The sequence below is a fragment of the Vombatus ursinus genome, unplaced genomic scaffold (genome assembly GCF_900497805.2).
Source record: "Vombatus ursinus unplaced genomic scaffold, bare-nosed wombat genome assembly UNPS02014820.1, whole genome shotgun sequence".
In the NCBI taxonomy this organism is placed as follows: Eukaryota; Metazoa; Chordata; class Mammalia; order Diprotodontia; family Vombatidae; genus Vombatus; species Vombatus ursinus.
In genome coordinates this window covers 15069770-15091211 of record NW_020954598.1, presented here as the reverse complement: position 1 = coordinate 15091211, position 21442 = coordinate 15069770, and the positions used below count along the sequence as shown (strand labels likewise).

Below are 21442 nucleotides of genomic sequence, written 5' to 3'. Positions count from 1 at the left end.
AGTTGGGTCAACATTAGTCATGTTGTAAAGAAGAATTAGAACCAATAGGAGAAAGCACCAGAAAGAGGAAACAAAACAAAACAGAAGAAAAAAAGTATCAAATAGTATGCTTCGATCTGCGTTCAAACTCTATAGTTCTTTATTTGGATGTGAATAGCATTTTCCATCATGAGACTTTTGGAGATGTCTTAGATCTTTGCATTGCTGAGAAGACCTAGTCTATCAATATTAAGTCAACACACAACGTGGCTATTACTGTGTACAATGTTCTTCTGGTTCTGCTCACTTCACTCAGCATCAGTTCATACAAGTCTTTCCAGGTTTTTCTGAAGTCTGCCGGCTCATCATTTCTTATAGCACAGTAATATTCCATTACATTCATATACCACATTTTGTTCAGCCATTCCCCGATTGATAGGCATCCTCTCAATTTCCAATTCTTTGCTACCCCAAAAAGAACGACTATAAATATTTTTGTACATGTGCGTCCTTTTCCCATTTTTTATGATCTCTTTGGGATATAGCCCTAGAAGTGCTATTGCTGGGTCAAAGTGTATGCACATTTTTATACCCCTTTGGGCATAGTTCCAATTTGCTCTCCAAAATGGTTAGATCAGTTCACAACTCCAACAATGCATTAGTGTTCCAATTTTACCACATCTTCTCCAACATTTATCATTTTCCTGTTTTGTCATGTTGGCCAATCTGATAGGTGTGATGTGGTACCTCAGAGTTGTTTTGATTTGCACTTCTCTAATCAATAGTGATTTGGAGCATTTTTTCACCTGACTGTAGATGACTTTAATTTCTTCATCTGAGAACTGCCTGTTCATATCCTTTGACCATCTATCAATTGGGGAATGACTTGTATTCTTATAAATTTGACTTAGTTCTCTATATATTTTAGAAATGAGACCCTTATTGGAGAGACTGGTTATAAAAATTCTTTCCCAGTTTTCTGCTTCCCTGCTAATCTTGGTTGCATTGGCTTTGTTTATGCAAAACCTTTTTAATTTAATGTAATCAAAATTATCCATTTTGCATTTCATAATGTTTTCTATCTCCTGTTTGGTCATAAATTCTTCTGTTCTCCATAGATCTGATAGGTAAACTATTCCTTGCTTTCTCAGTTTGCTTATAGTATCATCCTTTATATCTAAATCATAAACCCATTTTAACTTTATTTTGGTATATGGTGTGAGATTTTGGTCTATGCCTCGTTTCTGCCATACTCTTTTCCAGTTTTCCCAGAAGTTTTTGTCAAATAGTGAGTTCTTATTTCAGAAGCTGGGGTCTTTGGGTTTATCAAATAGTAGATTAGTATACTCATTGCCTACTGTGTCTTTCATACTTAACCTATTCCACTGACCCACCACTCTATTTCTTAGCCAGTACCAAGCAGTTTTGATGACTGCTGCTTTGTAATATGATTTAAGATCTGGGATGATTAGGCCACCTTCCCCTGCATTTCTTTTCATTAGTTCCCTTGATATTCTGGACCTTTTGTTATTCCAAATGAATCTTGTTATTATTTTTTTCTAGCTCTATTAAATAATTTTTGGTAGTTTGATTGGTATGGCACTGAATAAGTAAATTAGCTTAGGTAGAATTATCATTTTTATTATATTTGCTTGGCCTACCCAGGAGCAACTGATATTTTTCCAATTATTTAGATCTGACTTTATTTGTGTAAAAAGCATTTTGTAATTGTGTTCATATAGTTTCTGGGTTTGTTTTGGTAAGTAGACTCCTAAATATTTTATAATGTCTACAGTAACTTTAAATGGAATTTCTCTTTCTATCTCTTGCTGTTGGGCTTTGTTGGTAATGGGGTGGGCTGGTCTTGGAAGAAAGAAAGAGGCTAAAAAGGTTTGGGGGAAAAAAGAATCACAGAAGCCATTGTTTTAAAAAAATGCACGCAAGAAAACAGAAGGAAATATAGACAAGTAGGGTTATATGCTGAAAGTTATTTGTGTGTGGGTGTGAATGTTATATTTTGAATTCATCATGTACTTGAAAGGAAAAATAAGGAACACATAATACATTGTCATAGTTTCATGCGCAATTCTGTTTTTTTTTCTGTTCTTATGGAAATGTTCATTTTATTTGGTGTTTAAGTTCAGGGAAAAAAATTCCAATAAAAATGTGTTTTTGAAAAATTCAGTTTCCATGCATCCCTTAAGAAATATTTGAAATTAAAAAACTGAAGTGCACTAACGGTAAGATATTTGATTTATGTTGACAAAACACTCAATATGGGTGTATATAAAAATTCCACATGACAGTAATAAAGCAGACATTGCCTTGGGTGATTGGTTTCAAGACCATGGATAAAGATGCACCATGCCAACTCTAAGGGTGGGGCGCTTGCTTTCAAAGTCCCTAGCAGACAAGGGGCTTTTATGAGATTATTTAAAGAATGGGTAAAAAATTTTAAAGCTTGGCAAATGCAAGTCATGAACACCCAGAAAAAAAATCAACAAAGAAAAACTCCACATAAGCATAGTAATATTACAATTACACAGAAAATCCTATTAATTCGGGAATCTACTAAGGAATCTGTGACCATCACAAAGAGCTTAGAGTGGAACTTACCTTCGAGGATGGACACTGTCCCAATATTTCTATTTCTGCTAATAACACCACCACTCTCCTAGTCAATCAAGCTTTAGATTGCAAAGTCATCTGTAGATTTTCCTTGATTATTCATATCCTTAGCCAATCATTCACCACATGTTGTCAGTTCTTCCTAAGAAATGACTCTTGTATCTAACAATATTGCCACCATCTTTAGTCCAGACCATCATTATTTCAAGATGGCTGCCTCCTAACTGGTTTCTCTAACACTTAACCAAGTAATCCCCAATCTATTACTGTCTCCAACCCTGGCTTTCATTTCAGCTTTTTTTGTGGACAGGATGGCATTTCATAGTCCTATAATCATGTGTCCAAGCCTCTATTCACAACAGTCCCTTTTCCCTCAGCCTATCTAAATCCCATCTTCCCTGACCCCCTTTTCTACCAAATTCCATTTCCCATTTATGGTCTTCTGCAGTATCTCTCATGCAGCAACAATTCTCTTATTCTGAAAGCTGATGATCTTGACTTTTAATACGTTCATTTCTGCTTGATTCAGTATTTCCTTGTGAAATGTCATTTAAATGGTTTCATGAGCATAATCTTTCCAGCTTGACTATAGCCTTCTAGAGGACAATGACTGAGTCTTATATTTCTTTTCTTGGGCAATATGCATGTAGTGAGCACCAAGCAATAAAGCTTGAATTACAACACACGAAAAATAAAAGAATGAAGCAAATGTTAAAGTGACCTGCCTTAGAACTATATTCCAAGTATTCCAAGCATTTAAAAGTTCTATAGGCAACAGCCAAAAAAGGAACAAATTGGAAACAGCTACTAACCTTTTGCTTAATTTCTGAGACTTTCTTTAAAGATGGTAAACAATGATAATGATCCCTGAAGATGACTGGGTGAACTATACATTCTTCCCTTATTATTCATTTGGCTATGGTATTTTGACTTGTTCAGGTTTTTTTTTTCCACAGGCTACCTAGAAGGCTTTCACAAAGACTTTTTGACCCTTTGAGCTTTCCAAATATCTTATAAAACAATATTTTTATGATTTTATCATCTGATGTTGGAAGCAAAAATGTCCACCAAGAATTCTGTCAAATAAACTTGTAGAAATTAGCATAACAACCTCTCTAAATGCCTGTTACCCACAGCACCTAGCAAAGCGCAGAAGCCATTTAATAATAATTTTTTAAAAAAAGAGGGGCAGCTAGGTTGCACAGTGGGTAGAGCTCCGGCCTTGTAGTCAAGAGGCCGTGAGTTCAAATCCAGTCTCAGACACATGATACTTACTAGCTGTGTGACGCTGGGCAAGTCACTTAACCCTGATTGCCTCACCAAAATGCAAAAAAAAAAAAAAAAAAAAAAAAGAAGAAGAAGAAGAAGAAGAAAAAAACCACTACTTGGCCAAAGGAAATTGACAAGTGGTAGTATCAAAATGATTTCATTTGCAAAATAAAACAAAACCAACACATTTTGGTTTCCAAATTGTCACCAAAGGATTATACATAAAAGATTTGAAGGGTCAGGATTTTTTTTTGGGATGTAGAGGGAAAAGTATAGTACTTGCTTCATTTTGTAAAATGCCAGGACAGGACAGAACTTCTGAAATAGGATCCGTGACCACAACAGAGTAGTCTAAAACTTCAAAGTGAGGAGAAACAAAGAATGAGAAGGAAAAAAAGAATGTGGGATACCTAGACCTGAATTTGGATTCAGAGAACTGACATTTGAATTTTGGGTTCCACCACCTGTACAAGCTTAAATAAGTCATTTCATCTTTTAGGGCTTCTGTTTAGTCATCTGTACAATAAGGTTATTGTACTTGACTACCTCTAAGGTCCCTTCCAACCCTAAATCTATGATACTGCTCTTCACTGTATGACATGCAATTGTAGGTAGTCCAATAAGTTAAGTTATCAGTAAATATGTATAGCCCAGGCACTGAAAACAAACAGGAAGCTAGGTCAAAATTCAATAGGAGAGGGGCAGCTAGATGGTGCAGTGGATAGAGCACTGGTCCTGGAGTGAGGAGGACCCGAGCTCAAATCTGGCCTCAGACACTTACTAGCTGTGTGATCTTGAGTAAGTCACTTAACCTCAATTGCCTCAGGAAAATAAAGAGAAAAAAAAGCAGGTTAGACTGCATTTTTAAATTAATATAAACTTCCAATGATCCTAAGCTATTCCCTAATACAAAAGCTCCCATTTTTTAAGATCAAAACTGTCCTGGTGATACTATTAGGCTATGAATTATGGATCCCTAAACAAGCAAAATGTGAGTAATCCAAAGCACAAGGAGAGAAATGTATTGTGGGGTATAAGTATGTTTCCGTGTATGTTTACAGAATAAGTGGTGTAAGGTGCACCACAGACTCCAAAATAGATGGATCAGTCATGTAGCAAGAGTTCAGGATGAGAAAGATACAGCCAACATGTTGCATTAGTTTCCACAAAATTATGGGAAATTCAGGAGGAATGCTTCCAAAACAGAGGGAATGTTATCTATTAAGTATTTACAGGAAAATACAGACAGGCCTCACATAGAATGCTACAACACAGATGGGTTGAGTCTGCACCACTGGAGTAAAACGATGTCACTGTTTAGCAATCCAGAGCCTTACAATAAAATGCTCTAATAGTTCAGCTCTGATGTGTGCACCATCATGTCCAAGGTCCTGTGCACTCATTCCATAAAGTAACCTGAAACTGGGAACTAAAAGAAAGTCATAGATTCATCAGAAAAGACATAACATAAAGCCACCAGTAATTATGTGAGATGAATAAGAAATTCACATGCAACTTTTAGATCAGAAAATCTGGAAGAGATCCAGCGACCAGACCCAACTTGTTGCTTCTCATCTCGGTGTCTGTCATCCAAAGCTTGTAAACAGGTTTCCACCCAGTATGTCGTTGAGAAAACTGTTTTACAAACTGGTAGTTTCTCTATAAATGTGAACCCATACTTTTGCTGTTATTTCATTTGCCAGTTCTCTTTGAACATATCAATATTTATCATCTTCCTTTGTTCTTTAATTAAGCTCTCTGAATCATTTCATCTTGCTAGAGATTAAAACAGTTCTTAGAAAAAAATCATAGTCAGGAAGTTATTATAAATAATCGAATTCACTCTTTCATTTTACAAATTAGCAAACTGAGTTCTCCAAAGAGAAAAGTGACATCCCAAATGCTACATGGTTATCTGATGGTAAAGGACTAATTCAAGTTTCTTGCCTCTATGTTCAATCCTCTTCACACTATACCATTGTGGCCTCTTTATTGACACTATAAATTATGTTATTCATATAAAATAGAAATAATTAATATAATTCATCTTCCCCATGAGAAGGCCCAAGTTCAAGTTTCACCTCTGGCACATGCTAGCTTTCTTAACTCTGATCAAGTCAATTAACTCTTACTGTTTTAATCAACTCTCAAAAACTGTAAACTGCAAAGATGAAAACCTGCATTGATAAAGGAAGTGTCCTCAATAGAACTCCATAAAAGCTGAACTATTAAAGCATTTTACTGGAAGGTGATGGTTTGCTAAAAATTAACATTTCACGACACAGAGGGCAAGTGGGATATAGGGACTATCTTTTTTTTTTTTTTTAGCTTTATGCTGGCGGATAACCAAATAAATATACACTGTATGTATAAATGCACTAGATCTGATATAATCTCAGAATTCAGTTAAATTGTCATCTAGCTCCTCATTTCCTAATACTTCCACAGATAATATAAATAGGAGCAATCTGGATTCAGATACTGATTATAGTTCATATTTAGGGGTGTGCTGGTAAATGTTTAACAACTGACTCTTTAAAAGAAAGTGTACATAGCAAATGCTAAAGTTGAATCTGTATCATTAAAATTTTCTCTTTCACTTTCTTAAATCTAGAAAATTAACCAAACAATAAATCAAGCCCTGATCTATATATAGCATTTGCTAATTTCTGAGGTGGAAATGTTCACAATAAAAATTTAACAACTGGATCTTGCGAGCTGGCATAATCTTTTCCAGTATATCCCAGTTATTACATAGACAAATAATTTCATCTCTCTGGGCCTTGGTTTAGTGATCTGTAAAATGAAAGTAATTGGATTAAATAACCTCTAGGGTACCTACTCTTTGATCGTATTGTACTCTACTATGCCTTTCAATTTAACAAACCATATGTTTTACCTAACTTTGGTTCTGCCTATGCTGTTAGCTAAGTTAAAACTAATGTATGTTAATATATTTATATACACATGGTAAATTCTATGCAGACCACATAGAGAGACAGTTCTGTCTGTTTGTATATAAATGAAGCCATCTGCAACTGGAGGGTTGGGGGAAATTTTGCTAAAATGAATGAAAAAATTAAGACATAAAGGAAAAATGTCATTCCCAGATTTCTCAAAAAAAAAAAAAAAGAAAAAAGAAAAAAGCACAACTTTTCATTCTGGATGTAGGTTTCTTCTTTCTTGGAATTGCAGCAAGCTCAGAAATATAGCTCAACAAAGAAGACTTACTGTAGGATTTGGGTGGTAAATCTATTTAAAAAAAAAACTTTTTTGCTCCTTGGGATGTTTTCCAAATTACAGTCCTTGCCAAACATTTTATGAGGTATGGGAGTGCTTACATATTTGAACTGTTATACAGAGAAACACTGTTTTACTGAACTATGCTTTTTTTTCCCCCAGCTTATTTCTTAATATATTCACTGCTTTCCACTCCTCAATGGTATTTTCAACTCAACCTAAAATATATATTCACTAGATTTCCAATAATACACACACACACACACACACATGAATTACAGAAGTATCATTTTAAGTATGGTAGGGAACAAAAGGGCAGTACGTTTTCTACATCTTACATTCTTCATTCATTTTACATTAATTCGGTGATCTTTGTGCTGAGGGAAATGACATTCCTAGATAGTGCAGTTCTTGGTTTCTCCATGGTGGTGGACTGGGGCGAGGGGGGCAAGAACCTGCAGTGGCATCACACCATTTTTCACATTATTCTCTTAAGTATGTTGCTGCTTTTAGGGGAGAGAGAAATGCTATCTTGGGGGAAAAAAACTGGCATAATCTCTTTTTTTCCCCTGATTTCTCCCCCAAGACTCCTTTCTCATATGAACTACATTCCCAACAGGAAGACGTGAAAAATAAAAAGGATAGTTTTTTGAAAAAAGAGTAAAGCACTTTGACTTATTTCAGATAAAATGCAAGAGTATAAACAAAACAAATTATGATGGAGAAAGGGTATGAAGGATTGTAGCAAAGAGATATATGATAAAAAAAAAAGAGAGAGAAAAAGGATACTAACAAGACCAGAGTGAAGGATAAATGATGGACAGCCCATGTGCTCCACTGGAATACACATGATATGAAGAGAAATGAGGGAAGACTCAGAATTTGGGATAGATACATTGTGTCAAGACGGATGCCCAGGATGGGCAGGTATGGATGGCTTACTTATTTGGTTCACTGGAGGTATTACTCACATCAAAAAAGCAACCAAGTGGTGCAGTGGATAGAGTGCTGGATCTTAAGTTAGGAAGACTTGAGTTCAAATCTTGCCTTTGACACTTACTAGCTGTATGACCTGGGGCAAGTCATTCAAATTCTGTCTGCCTCAGTTTCTTTATCTATAAAATGGGGACGATAATAGCACCTACCATCCAGGTTTGCCGTGGGATAAAATGAGATATTTATAAAGACCTTTGCACACCTTACAGCACTATGTGAATGCTAGCTATTATCGGTATTATCAATTATTATGACAAGATCACAGAGCTATTAAAGTTTTTCTGTGGCAGACCTTCTTCATTAACATCCTAAATTCCACTGAGCTAAATTACCACATCTTATCTCTCCTAGGACCTAACATAGAAGGTGCTTAAAATATTTGTTTGACTTAAATTGTTGAACAAAATAAATTACAGAAAGAGTATAAAAGACTTAGCATACTCATGGTGAGATAAACCTAGGCGGAAATGTCTAGCTATCAACTTTGGGAACAGATTAAACTTAACACAGAGATTTAGGATTCACCAGTTCAGAGACCAACCAAAAACAAAAGACAGAGAAGAAAAAAATGACTCAGGAAAAAGCTAATGCTCTATCTTGATAGAGTGATATGGTATCCAGCAAAGGAGTTTGATAAGAAGAAATCAGTCAGGTAGAGCAAGCAGGAGAGAAGAGTTAGAGGAGATAAGACCCTTCACAAAGAAGGGAGAAGGTGAAGAAAATAGTATAAAAAGAGGAATAGTCACAGAATGCGAAGGAAAAGTCAGGGAATTTTGGAATTAAGAGTTGATTTGGTAACCAATGAAAAGGCAGTTTCTAGGGTGTTATGGTCAGAAATCTAATTGCTAGGGGTAAAGAAATGAGTGTGTGGTAAAGAAGTAGAGGTAATTAGTGTTACTGACTATTTCTAGCAATAAAAGGGAGGAGACAAACAGAATGATAACTTAGAAGATGGTAGAGATCAGGGAAGTATTTTTTAAGGATTGAGATGTCTGAACATTTTTTGGGTGGGAGGAAAGGACCCAATCAATAGAAAAACACTGAAGATGAGAGAAATTATGGGCACAAGTAGAGAGATTAATTTTGTCAAGAACCACTGGTTACCAAATCATCTCTTAATTCCAAAATTCCATGACTTTTTCTTCTCATTCTTCTGTGACTTTCTTCCTCTTTTTATACTTTTTTCTACCCCTTCTACCTTCTTTGTGAATACTTTCTCAGGCCTTGTCTCCTCTAACTCCTCTCTTCTGCTTGTTTAGATAGATAGATAGATAGATAAATCGATAGATAGATATAGATATAGTCATATATATAAAATCTGATCCTCACAATCCTATCATCCTCATTTTATAGATGGGGCAACTAAGGCTAAAGAGTTTAAGGGACTTGTCCAGAATCATATAGCTAGTAAGCTTCTGTGGCAGGATTTGAACTCAGGTCTTTCTGACTTCAACTTTAGTGTTCTATCCACTGTGCCATGATCTCCAAAGTCCCTTCCAGGTAAAAGATTCCTTGAGCAGATCACAGTTAGGTAGGATTTGTGATGTCATCCCAAGTTATTCCTACTCCCCACTGCTCTCCTAACCAAGATGAGGCTCTTGAGAAATGTCAGGTTTAGAAAATTCACCACAATCACCAAGCTGCAACCAAGTGGCTGATCACCAAGCAGACTGGGATTGAGATGAAAAGCTCGCTGTTCTTCATTGGGCTCCTACTTGAAGCCTAGCCAGTTTCTTAGGCTTGTTATTTACTGAAATAAAGGGAATAAATAGAGCAATCATATGAGACAATGAGTATTAGAAATACAAAGAGGGCTGAGGCCTTAAAATTTGAGTCTGACGCTCCCATTTCCCACCGTCTCCTACTAAATACCCTTTTTGTGAGGTGTGTGCTGTAATGTACGGTTCATTGCTTCAGACGGTATGACCACTATCTTCTGGACCCTGAGATATTCAAGATCTCCAAATGTAATCGCTACAAGTTAATAAGGTTACTGAAGCATATCTGAATCAGACTGGGAAGAAGCATTAAAAAGTGGCTACTTAACATTATGAGAAGTGGTTCTTGATCTTGGCAAGGGCAAACTTCACTCTCTCTTTCGCATTATCTTACCTTTCTTTAATTAATTATATGCCAGCTCATTTTCTTCTTTCCTTTCCTTTGTTGACTCTATACTAGTCCTTGTCCAGAATACAATGTACCGAAATACAAGTTCAAGGAGAGGGCAGCTTGCATACTTCAATCAAGATTTTTTTTTTAAATAATCATGAATTGGCGGTCTCTCGTTTTAGCTGTTTATCCCTGTCCCAAGAACAGGAAGGGATTGAGAGGCTTGTAACGTGAGTGAATTATTATGGGAATGATACTCATTGTTCCTACCCCTCTCACCTCAAAACATATTGTTGGCAAGAGGAGAAAGGTGAACACTCGGGCATAAGTGATTAAAAACAGGCACAGATCTGGTCTTTAAGCCTCAAATGAAAGGGAAGAACACAAAGGTGTTAGGATGGGGTGTTTGATTTAATGAGGCAGTCTTATTTAAAGACAAAGTGATGTCTGTAGGTTTATCCAGAAATCAGAGGTAGACTTTTCAGTCAGTTAACTTGGCAATGAGGCTTTCAAGGTTTTCAGAAAGAGGGAAACCATGTTAATATTTATATTATAGAGAGACAGCAAGAAGGGAGAAAAAGAGACCCAAAGAGAGGTCATCTTCACTAGGAAAGAAAGGTACTTTCCTCGGGAAGAGTAGAGTGTAAGCCCTTATCATGAAAGGAAGCTGCTGAGAGGATGAGTCAAGGTCCTTAAAGAGGAAACACATCTAAGAGGAAGGGAGAAAATAAAAGGCACAGAGATGGTTTGGAAAGATTTTTTTTTAAATAAAATTACAAATTTCCATCAAACTCCTTATCTCCCTTACGTAAGAATTTCTGTTTCTCCCCAGAATGAAGAGCTGAAAAGAACTGAAAAGTTCACATTACTCCAAGAACTTTTCTTGGATATGATAAAGGCTATATAGGTCACCTCTCTCCATGGATAATAATGTTGAATAATAAAACTAAATGGAAAATTCCACTATCAACTCAGTAATAGAAATACAGTGATTACATGCTTAGAATATGAAAAAGCTGCCACTACTTGCTCAAAAAGAGCTTACTAACTAGTCTTGCAAAATACAACACTTATTTAATTTGAGACAAGATTTAGAAGGTCATTTAGAAAAATAAACATTTTTGTTGTGCAATGGTCATTGATTTGGTACATATATTTATGATCTGCTGACAGTCATGAGTTTAATAGTACTTTCAGCACAACCAAGAATAAAACAAGATGAGCCAAAAGGAGGGCTCCCTGGGGTCACTAATAAAAATCTAGCTTCCTAGCTATCATCAAGCATCAACTGGCATTTCCTGGCCTGCCCCAAATGTTTCCATCAATTATTTATAATGTTTCTTAAAAAAACCAAACCTCAGGTACACACATGTGGTATAGACAGTCTAATGGGAAAGGTATTCATTTAATCTTTCTCTCATATAATATTTGAACATATATAATAGTGTAGTCTGTTGTGAAAGGCAATCGGGCACTAAAGCTACTTCATGGTTCACTTTTAAAATCCTTTTTCTGTCCTTTCTTACAGTTCCTGAATCTTGTGGACTTAATTTTCAGAAACCACTGAATATTTGTCACCAGTCAAATGTATGATTAACTCTGGTGCCAAGCACTCATAACCAGATTGAATGCCTCCTTTGTGAAATATGATCATTCCCAATGCCCAGAATGTAGTGCTAACTGGCCGAGAAAAGGACTCTCTCGTAGGATGATTAACACATAAATACCCTTGAAGAGAGCCAACACTGTGCCACAAACCAAAAGAGAAAAAAAAAAGCACAAAATAAAATACAGCTCCTTAAAGCAGAGTGGTTTTCTATATGAGTTAAATATCAGTCTATTTTCATTCAGTATTTACCTGCTCTTAAAAACCTGAATCTATATTTAAAATTTAGAACACAAAAGACAAATACTACTTAAAACTTGAGTAAAACTACTTAAGTTATACTACTTAACACCACCACCCTTATCATAATGGTTGCTATTCTATCTGCCTTGAATTTAAACAGAAGAGTGATGAAAATGGCATTTACTAAATTTCTAGTTTGGAGAGCTCACTGAATTGATGCCATTTCCACAGTAAACTTTACTGAATGCTAAGAGCCCTTTCAGTTTTAAATTTGATGATTTTAAAATTCCAAAAGAACACATAAATACATGGACCTGGCCATAAATCTTAGGGCCACATGGCTTGGGGCAGGGACATGCAGGGCAGAAAATAAAAGTAATGAATGCTTTTCTCTCTGCTGTGCCAAATTCTATATCCTCACTCCCAGATTTAGTCCATGGTTGGTGAGCCACTAACCATAATTTGTACAGTAAGTTTTCATTTATTTATACACAAAAATTTAGTATTTATAATCCTTCAGATAATAGCAACGCTAAAATTTGTGATGCCATCAATAAAAGGTTATTTATGATAAAAGTTTGTAGGGGAAATTATTATATTCTTTAAGAGAATAAGATATCTGCAAGCACATCAGGCACATAGTTTATAAATTAAAAGTTAATTTCAAATTATTAATTACTCATTACAGGAAGTTCTTTAAGAGGCCTTTCCTAACTGACACTGAATGAATGAATGAAAGAATGAATGGCCGAATCAATTAATTAATTAATTTTGGGAAAGTTGTTTAAGTGTTTACTATGTCCAAAAAAAATTCTGCTAAGTTCTGGGGATACAGATAGACAAGAGAAGTTACCTACTCTTTGTTAGCCTCATGCATTCAACTTGCTATACTTACATGAAAATAACAGAAAGCTATACACACATAAAACTATATTAATATATGTAAAATGTCCAATAATCAATTTTTCACTATTTCAAACTGAAATTTCCTTTTATTAGCCCATGCCAGTAAGCCTTAACTACATACATACATATGTATGTAAGTATGTATGTATGTATGTAGGTAGGTAGGTAGGTAGGTAGGTGGGTGGGTATTATAAGCTACAAGTCAAAAATAGTTCATTTCAAGATAATGGAGACCTCATTTTTGAATTGACAAAATTTACTAAAAAAATTTAAACGATCGAGAGAAAGATATGTTCTGAATATTTGATGGATAGAAATAAAATTAACTCTACTTCTTACTATAATCATAACATGTACATATAGGAATTTATTTGCACGTGATTTTAATTGGTCAGGACCAGTGATTTCATGGAATGCCAGGTATGGAGATTATAATTATTAATGAAGACTGGCAAATTATCTGCAATTCATAAGCCTAGGGAATTATTCACGACATGCAGAGGTTATGACATGGTCATGGTCATGGAGCCAGTGAGTGTCAGAGGAACAGCTTGAACCCAGGCCTTCTTGATTCTCAGGTCCTCTGCTTCAGTGTATGTGTATTTATGTACATATGTGTGTTAGTCAATCAACAAGCATGTTTTAAGTGTTATAGTTCTGTATCACTGCTCCCAATGTCCTTTCACCACTCCATCTTTCAAATTACTTTCCATCTTCCACACAAAAAAACATCTTGATAAACTTTCTATGATATGATCCCCTTCCCCTTACCCCTCTAATCAGAAGTCATGTCGATTTTTTCTGCCTCTACCATGTCAGTTTAGAGCTCTTCTGTAATGTTTACTGCTGTATGACCTTATTGCCAAGTATAAAAGGTATTTGGAAACATATACTAATGACCCAACTAGACTGTAAACTCCTCAAGATTGGGGATTTTGTCTTGTTCACTTCTGTCTCCTCCAAAAGTGCTTTTTTGTATATAGATGATACAGAGTTGATTAAATAAGTCTACCTGCATAACTTCCAATAATTTGCTTTAGAAATACAAACATATGGATATTTTGATGAGTAACAGAATTTTAAATGTAATATTTAATGCAAACTTAAATCAAAGCCAGATTCCAATGTAATGACAGAGAAGTCAGAAGTAACCGTTTGTTTTATCTCTTTAATTAAAATAATTTTTCTTAGAAAATAAGCCAAATATTCTCAAGGAAAAGGTTGCTTTGAATTCTTTTTGTACATTAAAAATAAAAAGTCAATTTTTTCATGTTTATGTCAACAGTTGGAAAATACAGATAACTAAAATGGACTGTTATCTTAGAGCACTTACCATTATGTCTCCCTTTAGGAGCTGGGCTGGTTCAATGGCAATGCAGACTCTGCTTTGGTTTTCTGGACCAACATTGCTAAATAAAGGAAGGACATAAACATTAAAGTGATCCTGTGGATTCTAAGGCTGTGAACATTCTTTTCCTGGTACTTTTGGTTGCCAGTGGTAAGTCAGAGCATTGTGGGTAACAAAGAACCGAAATAAATAGCACTGTTTTTAATCAGTGGGCCCCAATTGTCTAAAAGTCTTCTGTGTATTTTTATATTCTTTCAAATTTTCTTATCCCTAGTTTCTTATAGTAGTACACCCTCCACCCCCACATACTTTGCAACAAGTATTTGGCATGCCGTTACCCATAAAGCAAAATAAGGCCTCAAAGAAAGAAGATAGACAGGGAAGAGGGAGCACAAGGAGGCATAGATGGATGGATCACTGAGGATATTGTTGAGGGTCATTTACTTTTGGCTTTCCCCTTTCGTAATCTCTATCTTAAGAAAGAAAGCATGTAGGTAAAGTAATCATTTTGCATGGCTTCCCAAAAAAATCCCTCAAGAGCCGAAGATATTCACAGATGAAAGATCATGAACACTTACTAGATTCCTGACGTATAGACTGGCTGCATTGCTTGGTACAGCTTCAAAAATGGTCGGCAAACTGAAAGAACCAAAACGTTTGGGGGAAAAAAAATCAGACTGATTTGGAAAGAAACTTTTGAACTAGGAAATCATGCAAGCTAACAAGAAAGATCAATCAGCAAGGAATTATCCCATGCAGGGGGATTTCACAAGCCTTCTGCATATGTGCACAGAGTATGTTTCCAGTTCTACAACAATAGACTATAGAAGGTGGGGTTAGGTGGGGAAAGGTAGCATCACATCCTGGAACACTATGTACAAGGCAGGGCAAGGAGGGTTTCCAAGGTTTTTTCAGATGTGCCCAATGGTAAAAAGGGTGGAAGAACATCTTAATTATCAGCCAAGAAGGGAGAAAATATTATAGCTTACTAAAAACGTGATTTTTTCATGATCTAAATTATACCCTGAGAGTGATGAAAATGTCCTAGTTTCCATACAATTATGGGGGTACTAATATGACGGATGTGGGCTCATCCATACTCACTTTTTGCCAGATCTCCCTTGTAGCCAAAAAAGCATAAAACTGTTACACAGCTGTCTAGGGAGAGGAGGTTAATATATGCCCACTGAAGAAAAGAAAACTGACTCAAAAAAGACTTAACTTGCACTTCATGTTACTGAACTAATTGACCACAAGCATAGCTTACTAATTAACCCTTCTAAGACGGAGTTCAGAATCGCTCACTGGCCTAATTCTTCAGATGAGCAAGCAGACCAAATCAAAAGGGCATAAAAGGAATGGAGTGCTGTTCTCACACAGATGACACCAAGAAAATATGCAGAACTCCGTAGGATTTGATTCTGGACATTAACCACTTGAACCTCAAAGAGCAGAAAAGTGAGGATTGTTTTTAGTCTGAGTAAAGGAATTCCATCATCATACATTTCAAAAGATCTGTGGTTTTACTAGTGGGATTTACTCATCTCACCAATGCAGACTGCAACCCCTCCTTGCCTTATTAGACAGATTCTTAGGATGTTCTGGCCAAAAATAAAATTATTACCTGGCAGCCAACCTTCTGGGAATAAGCCTCTTAAACCTTTGTTGAACAAGTTATTGGAATGACAAGTTGATTGCCAGACCCATGCACAAAGCTTTCAAGATTGGCAGGAACTGACTAACTGTACATTTAACAGACATAACTTTCAAGAGCCCAATTCACCTCCACACAATAATGAAGAATCAAATAAGGCTTTATCGGAGGTAGGTCTACCATCTATTTTTGTCTGTATCTGTGATTTCATCAGCGTAAGGAACTACTTCCAACACTGAGGATCAGCAACCTCTTTGTAACTTAGTCTTTAGAGTTTTATCAGGGAAAATATGGGGTTGCCCATCACAGCACAGCCAGTATATCAAAGGGTAGGCCTGACTTTTTCCATTATGCAACATTGCCTGTCCCACCATACTTATTACATCTAAAACATGAGTAATAAAACATCCTCCTAGATATGGTCCCCACTCACTTACCTCCACCAGTATCAAAGTTGGGAATGCCATGGAGAATTACAAAGTGCAAAAAGAGTGGTGTGGTATTCATTTTCACAGATCCCGAGAGAAGACCACTGAGGAAGTGAACATATCTGAAAACAATGTAATATTCCAATTAGTTAGAAAATGTATTGGGTTCCAAAAACCTGAGTAAATTTGGGAAAGGGACTTTGGAAAAATAAATAAGTTCTTGGCATAACAGAGAAAGGTATAATGACAGCAAAGTCATACTGTCTCATTCTTCTTGCAGTTCTAAGAGTAAACATAAGTAAACTCATCTGTTCTTGCAAGTGAAATTCTGTGGAATTCAACTGTTGCCTGAAATATATGTTTTTTCCAACTTCTCCATGAGAATTCTTGACTGATCTGCTATCATTATAAATGATCATGTATATAAATGAAAATTTCAAATATCTGACCTTTATTTGCCTAAGCAACAAATTAAATATATATCTATAGATATATCTATAGATATATCTATAGATATCCACATATCTATGTCTATCTATCTATACACACACATACTGTTTGGGACAAAAATATTTCTAATATAAATCAAACTCCCGATTTTATTAATCTAAATATATTGAGAATGATTAACCACTTTATGATGACTCAGTCTCATTTGTATTAACATGAATAATTATTGAGATGCCCAAAGATATTTTACATATGTATGTGTGTGCATCTCTGTGTGTGTGTGTGTGTGTGTGTGTGTGTGTGTGTGTGCGTGTGCGTGCATATATCTGTCCCTTCCCTGGAAGTAGCTTGGTGGTACAGTGGAGAGACAGCAATGGACCTGGAGTCAGGAAGACCAGAATTCAAATGCAGACTGAAATACTTTCTAGCAATGTGACCCTAGATAAATCACTTAATTATTATGTGACTTAGTTTCTTTATTTATAAAATGAAGACAGTAATAACACCTTCCATCAAAGATTACAGTTAAGGATAAAATAAGATCTATAAACTATTCTGCAAACCTTAAAGTACTATATACATATTTAAATGTTACATATTATTATTACCAAATAACTTCTGTTTTATTAATATTTACAGTCCTATCTTTAGACTGATACATTATTAGTAGACTAAGAATAATCAACATACGTCAAGGATCAGTAATTTTGATGAAATGGGGAAGGTGCCCTACAGAAACACACATCAAGACCCAACTCTTAATGTAATAGATTTAGGAAGCTATATGAGGCTCAGAGAAGTCAAAGAAAAGTCCATGGTTGAATAGCTAGTAATGGAAGTAGTACAATGACATTATTATATATTACATTTATTATATTATATGTAATAAAATAGAATGTAATGTTAAATGATAGGGTTTCAAAAATCTTGTGGCTTATTTACGCAAGCACCAGGTAGCTATGAATGCTGACACATATCTATGATATTTTGCCAGTTTCAGTAACCAGAGGCATTCCTGCCTGTCATATTGAAACTTGAAAGACAGCAAGAACAATTATCATACACTTAAAGAGAAATATAAGAATAGAAAATCACCTAAATTATATTGTATAAGGAATTAATGCACGACTTAATTTCCTTAAAACGGTTTTTTCAATTAAAGACAAAATCCTAGGAAGAAATATGCATTTTAAGAAAACAAATGCCCACACTGTCTTTGTCCAAGAATATATGTCTCATTCTGCATATTTAGTCCATCCTCTCTTGGTCAGGAGGTGGGCAGCATTTTTCATTTTGAGTCTTGTATTAACATGGTTGGTCTACACTAAAAGTGCACAGCAATCTAAGTGATTCTGTGTTTAAGTCAGAGAATTCTAGAGTTCAGAGGGACCATAGGAATGATATCATCTAATGTCTCACCCTGTGAGGAAACTCTTCCTGCAGTACCCTGGACAGGTGGTCAGCCACATTTCTTTTTCAGTATCTCAAATAAACTAGATTATGGGGCCATTCATCCATTCTTGGATAGCTCTAGCTAAAATCCTTTCAGGAAAGTGCATTTATTTTATTATCTTTCTGATACCATACCGAATTGCAATTTTATTATATCAGTGACAGTCAATTTGCTTTTCACTTTACAGTAACTTTCTAGCACTAACTGCATGTGAAATAACTAATTTTCCTAGTCTAAAATTGTATGCAGACCTACTTCTTCAGGCAAGAATCAGACTAGTGGGAATAAAGAATGAGCTTTTGCATTTAGAAAAATGTAAGCTTATAATAGCACTATTTAGCTCTGTTTTCCCTAAAGAAGAAGGGGGATGGGTAAGGAGAATGTTTTCTTAAGAAGCTTTGAAGGAGCTGTAATACCTCTGGGCAAATCATATAACTTCTCTGGGCCTCTTTCTTCATCATTGAAATAAGTGAGTTCATCTATATGATTTTTAAGGTCACTTTCACCTCCCAAAATCAGTCACTCTAAAAGCACTGGCTGAACTAGAAATGGCTAACCATATTTCTTTCTAGGAATCAGTAATCCCTGCTATGACAGACCAGAAAGTCATATCTCTCATATTCAGAGTATAAAAAGAGGTCTTTATTTCACCACAAGGGTAGGGGAAAATTTGCTTTGATTTGAGGGACAGAATCAGAAGTACCCACTAGTGTAATGGTAGAACATGTGATTTTTTTTGACCATGGAACTTGATGAAGGGAGGACAAAAAGATTCTTCTACCACCCAGGTTGCCTTGGGTAAGAAGGTAGAGATAATAGGGAATGGAAAAGAGGTGATGGTTTCTAATTTTTAGATTTCTTAGTAAAAAATCCAAATTCATTTTCTCATAGAATCTAAGTTATAAAGGATTCTTATTTTCACAAATGCAGATAGGTAGTGTAGTAGATAAAGCTGGACTTGAAGTCAAGAAGATATGAGTTCAAATCCTGCCTCAGACACTTGCTAGCTGTGTGACCCTGGGCAAGTCTCTTAAATGTCCTCAGCCTCAGTTACCCCATTAGTGAAATGGGATAGTAATAGTACCAACCACACAAGGTTGTTGTGACAATCAAAACAGATAATATAGGTATAATACCTTGTAACCTTAAAAAAAACTTATTATTGTTATTGCTATTGCTTATTTAAAATGTTAAGAAATATCTGAAGTACAAATGAAATTTGGAATACAGCCCATTGTCGGAGGCAGAATTTTTAAAAAAGAATTCAATTCAACAAGAAGCTCCCTTTGTATGCTAGGAATATTGCTAGGCATTTGGCATACAGTAGGGGGAAAAAACATTCAATGCCTTCAAAGAGCTTTGATAAACCTTTTGGTCACATATGATTTGCAAAAGTTTATTTTCTAGTGATTAATCTTATAAACCAATTGTTTGATCAGACCCAGTTTTTTAAGGGACTTTGGAAGGGGGTCAATATTTTAATTTTAAATAGTGGACACAGGGCTAATTTTCATTTCTGTTATCTCTAAAGGTAAACTTGGATTGTTATTTTTTCATATCTCTCACACCACCGGCAATTCAGCCCACCTGGGTCTACTTCTATGGACAGCAAGAATTTAATGCAATTCAATGCAACAAGTAATTATTTATTACCTACTTATTACATGTAAGGTAATGAGCATTGCAAATGTAAGGACAAAGAACAAGATCCTCCCAACAAGACACTTTTTTCTACTGGGAGGATATACTTTTACAAATATTTAAATACAAGATAATTTGAAGAGAGATGATTTCAAAGTTCAGGGAAGGCTCCTGGAAACAGTTCCACCTACGCTAAGAGACAAAGATAAAGATTCTAAAAGGTTGAGGTGAGGAAGAAGGAGTTTGAAAAACACTAAGTGGGCTGATTAGTTATGTGAAAGGTTTGATAGATAATGATATTATATGTCAGGAAAGATAGGTTAGATTATATTCTTGAGGGATTTAAATGCAGCAATTTTATCTGAGCAGAAATGAAGAATCAAAACAGATTTCTGAATAGAGTAGTAAAATGGTTAAGTTCTCTGTACTAGGAAGATTACTTTTGCAACAGAATGGAGTAAGGCTTTGAGAAGGAGGAGACAAAGTGGGGATTAGTTAGAGGCTTTTGTAAGAATGCCAGAAAGAAAGCACAGAGATCCCTAATTAGATAGGAGCTATCTGAGTGGACACAAGGGAGAAAACAGGTAGTGATATGGAGACAGAATCAACATCATCCGGCAAATCATATCACATAGAGGCTAAGAAGAATATTCAGGAGAAGGGCGTGGTCAATAGTCAAAAGAAATAATAAGATGTATGATTTTGGGAGTTAATGCAAGGTTTTACTATTTGATTTTGGGCTATAGATTCTTCTTTTGGTCTCTCTAATACTGATGATAATGATAACAAGATATATAGAGATATATTTATATACCTACTATATTATTGCATATAGATTATATCTATATATCTTATCTATTTATATTTATCTCTATGATCTATTTTTCTCTTTTATCATCATCCATCTATAGCCATCTATCTATCCATTTATTCATCTAGCCCTATGATCTATCTTTAGCCATCTCCCTATATATCTGTCCATACATCTTTTATCATTAGCATTAGTCATGAGGAAGATCATATAAAAACACAAAAAAAATCTATATAACTACATAAGAGGATCTAACTATATATCTCATTATTAACATATATACATATAGAATTATAGATTATAGTGATATAGACATGACTATAGTTATCTTGTTATCATTACACTAACCATAAGAGAAACCAAAAAGAAGACTCTATAGATAAGAAAAGTATAGTGAAAATTAGCATAACTCCTAAAATTGTGTGTGTTTGCGTGTGTGTGCGTGTGTGTGTGTGCGTGTGTGTGTTTGCTAAGGAGAATGAAAATGTAAAGTATAATTAAGAAGCAACCTTTCCATTTTCAATTTCCTCAGGAAAAAAAAATGGGTCACAGAATTCCTCCAGACATGCTATCATTGAAAATTGCCACAACAATGCTATATTAGTACCCAAAAAACTAGCATGAAAAGATGATCTTGGAATCCCCAGTGACTAACACAGTGCCTGGAAAACAACAGATGAT

The 21442-nt window shown here is 35.4% G+C and overlaps 1 protein-coding gene across 4 annotated transcripts in view; it reads right to left on the bottom strand.

Moving 5' to 3' along the window:
• TNS3 (tensin 3) overlaps positions 1 to 21442 on the bottom strand; it is a 511123-nt gene that overhangs the window by 157463 nt on the left and 332218 nt on the right. For all 4 annotated transcript variants that reach the window (XM_027836865.1, XM_027836867.1, XM_027836868.1 and 1 more), the window contains 3 exons: positions 16416 to 16528; positions 14903 to 14963; positions 14310 to 14385 (listed from right to left, as the gene is read on the bottom strand). In XM_027836865.1, coding sequence (XP_027692666.1) covers positions 14310 to 14385; positions 14903 to 14963; positions 16416 to 16528 — 250 coding nt within the window. The remainder of the gene's footprint in view (positions 1 to 14309; positions 14386 to 14902; positions 14964 to 16415; positions 16529 to 21442) is intronic.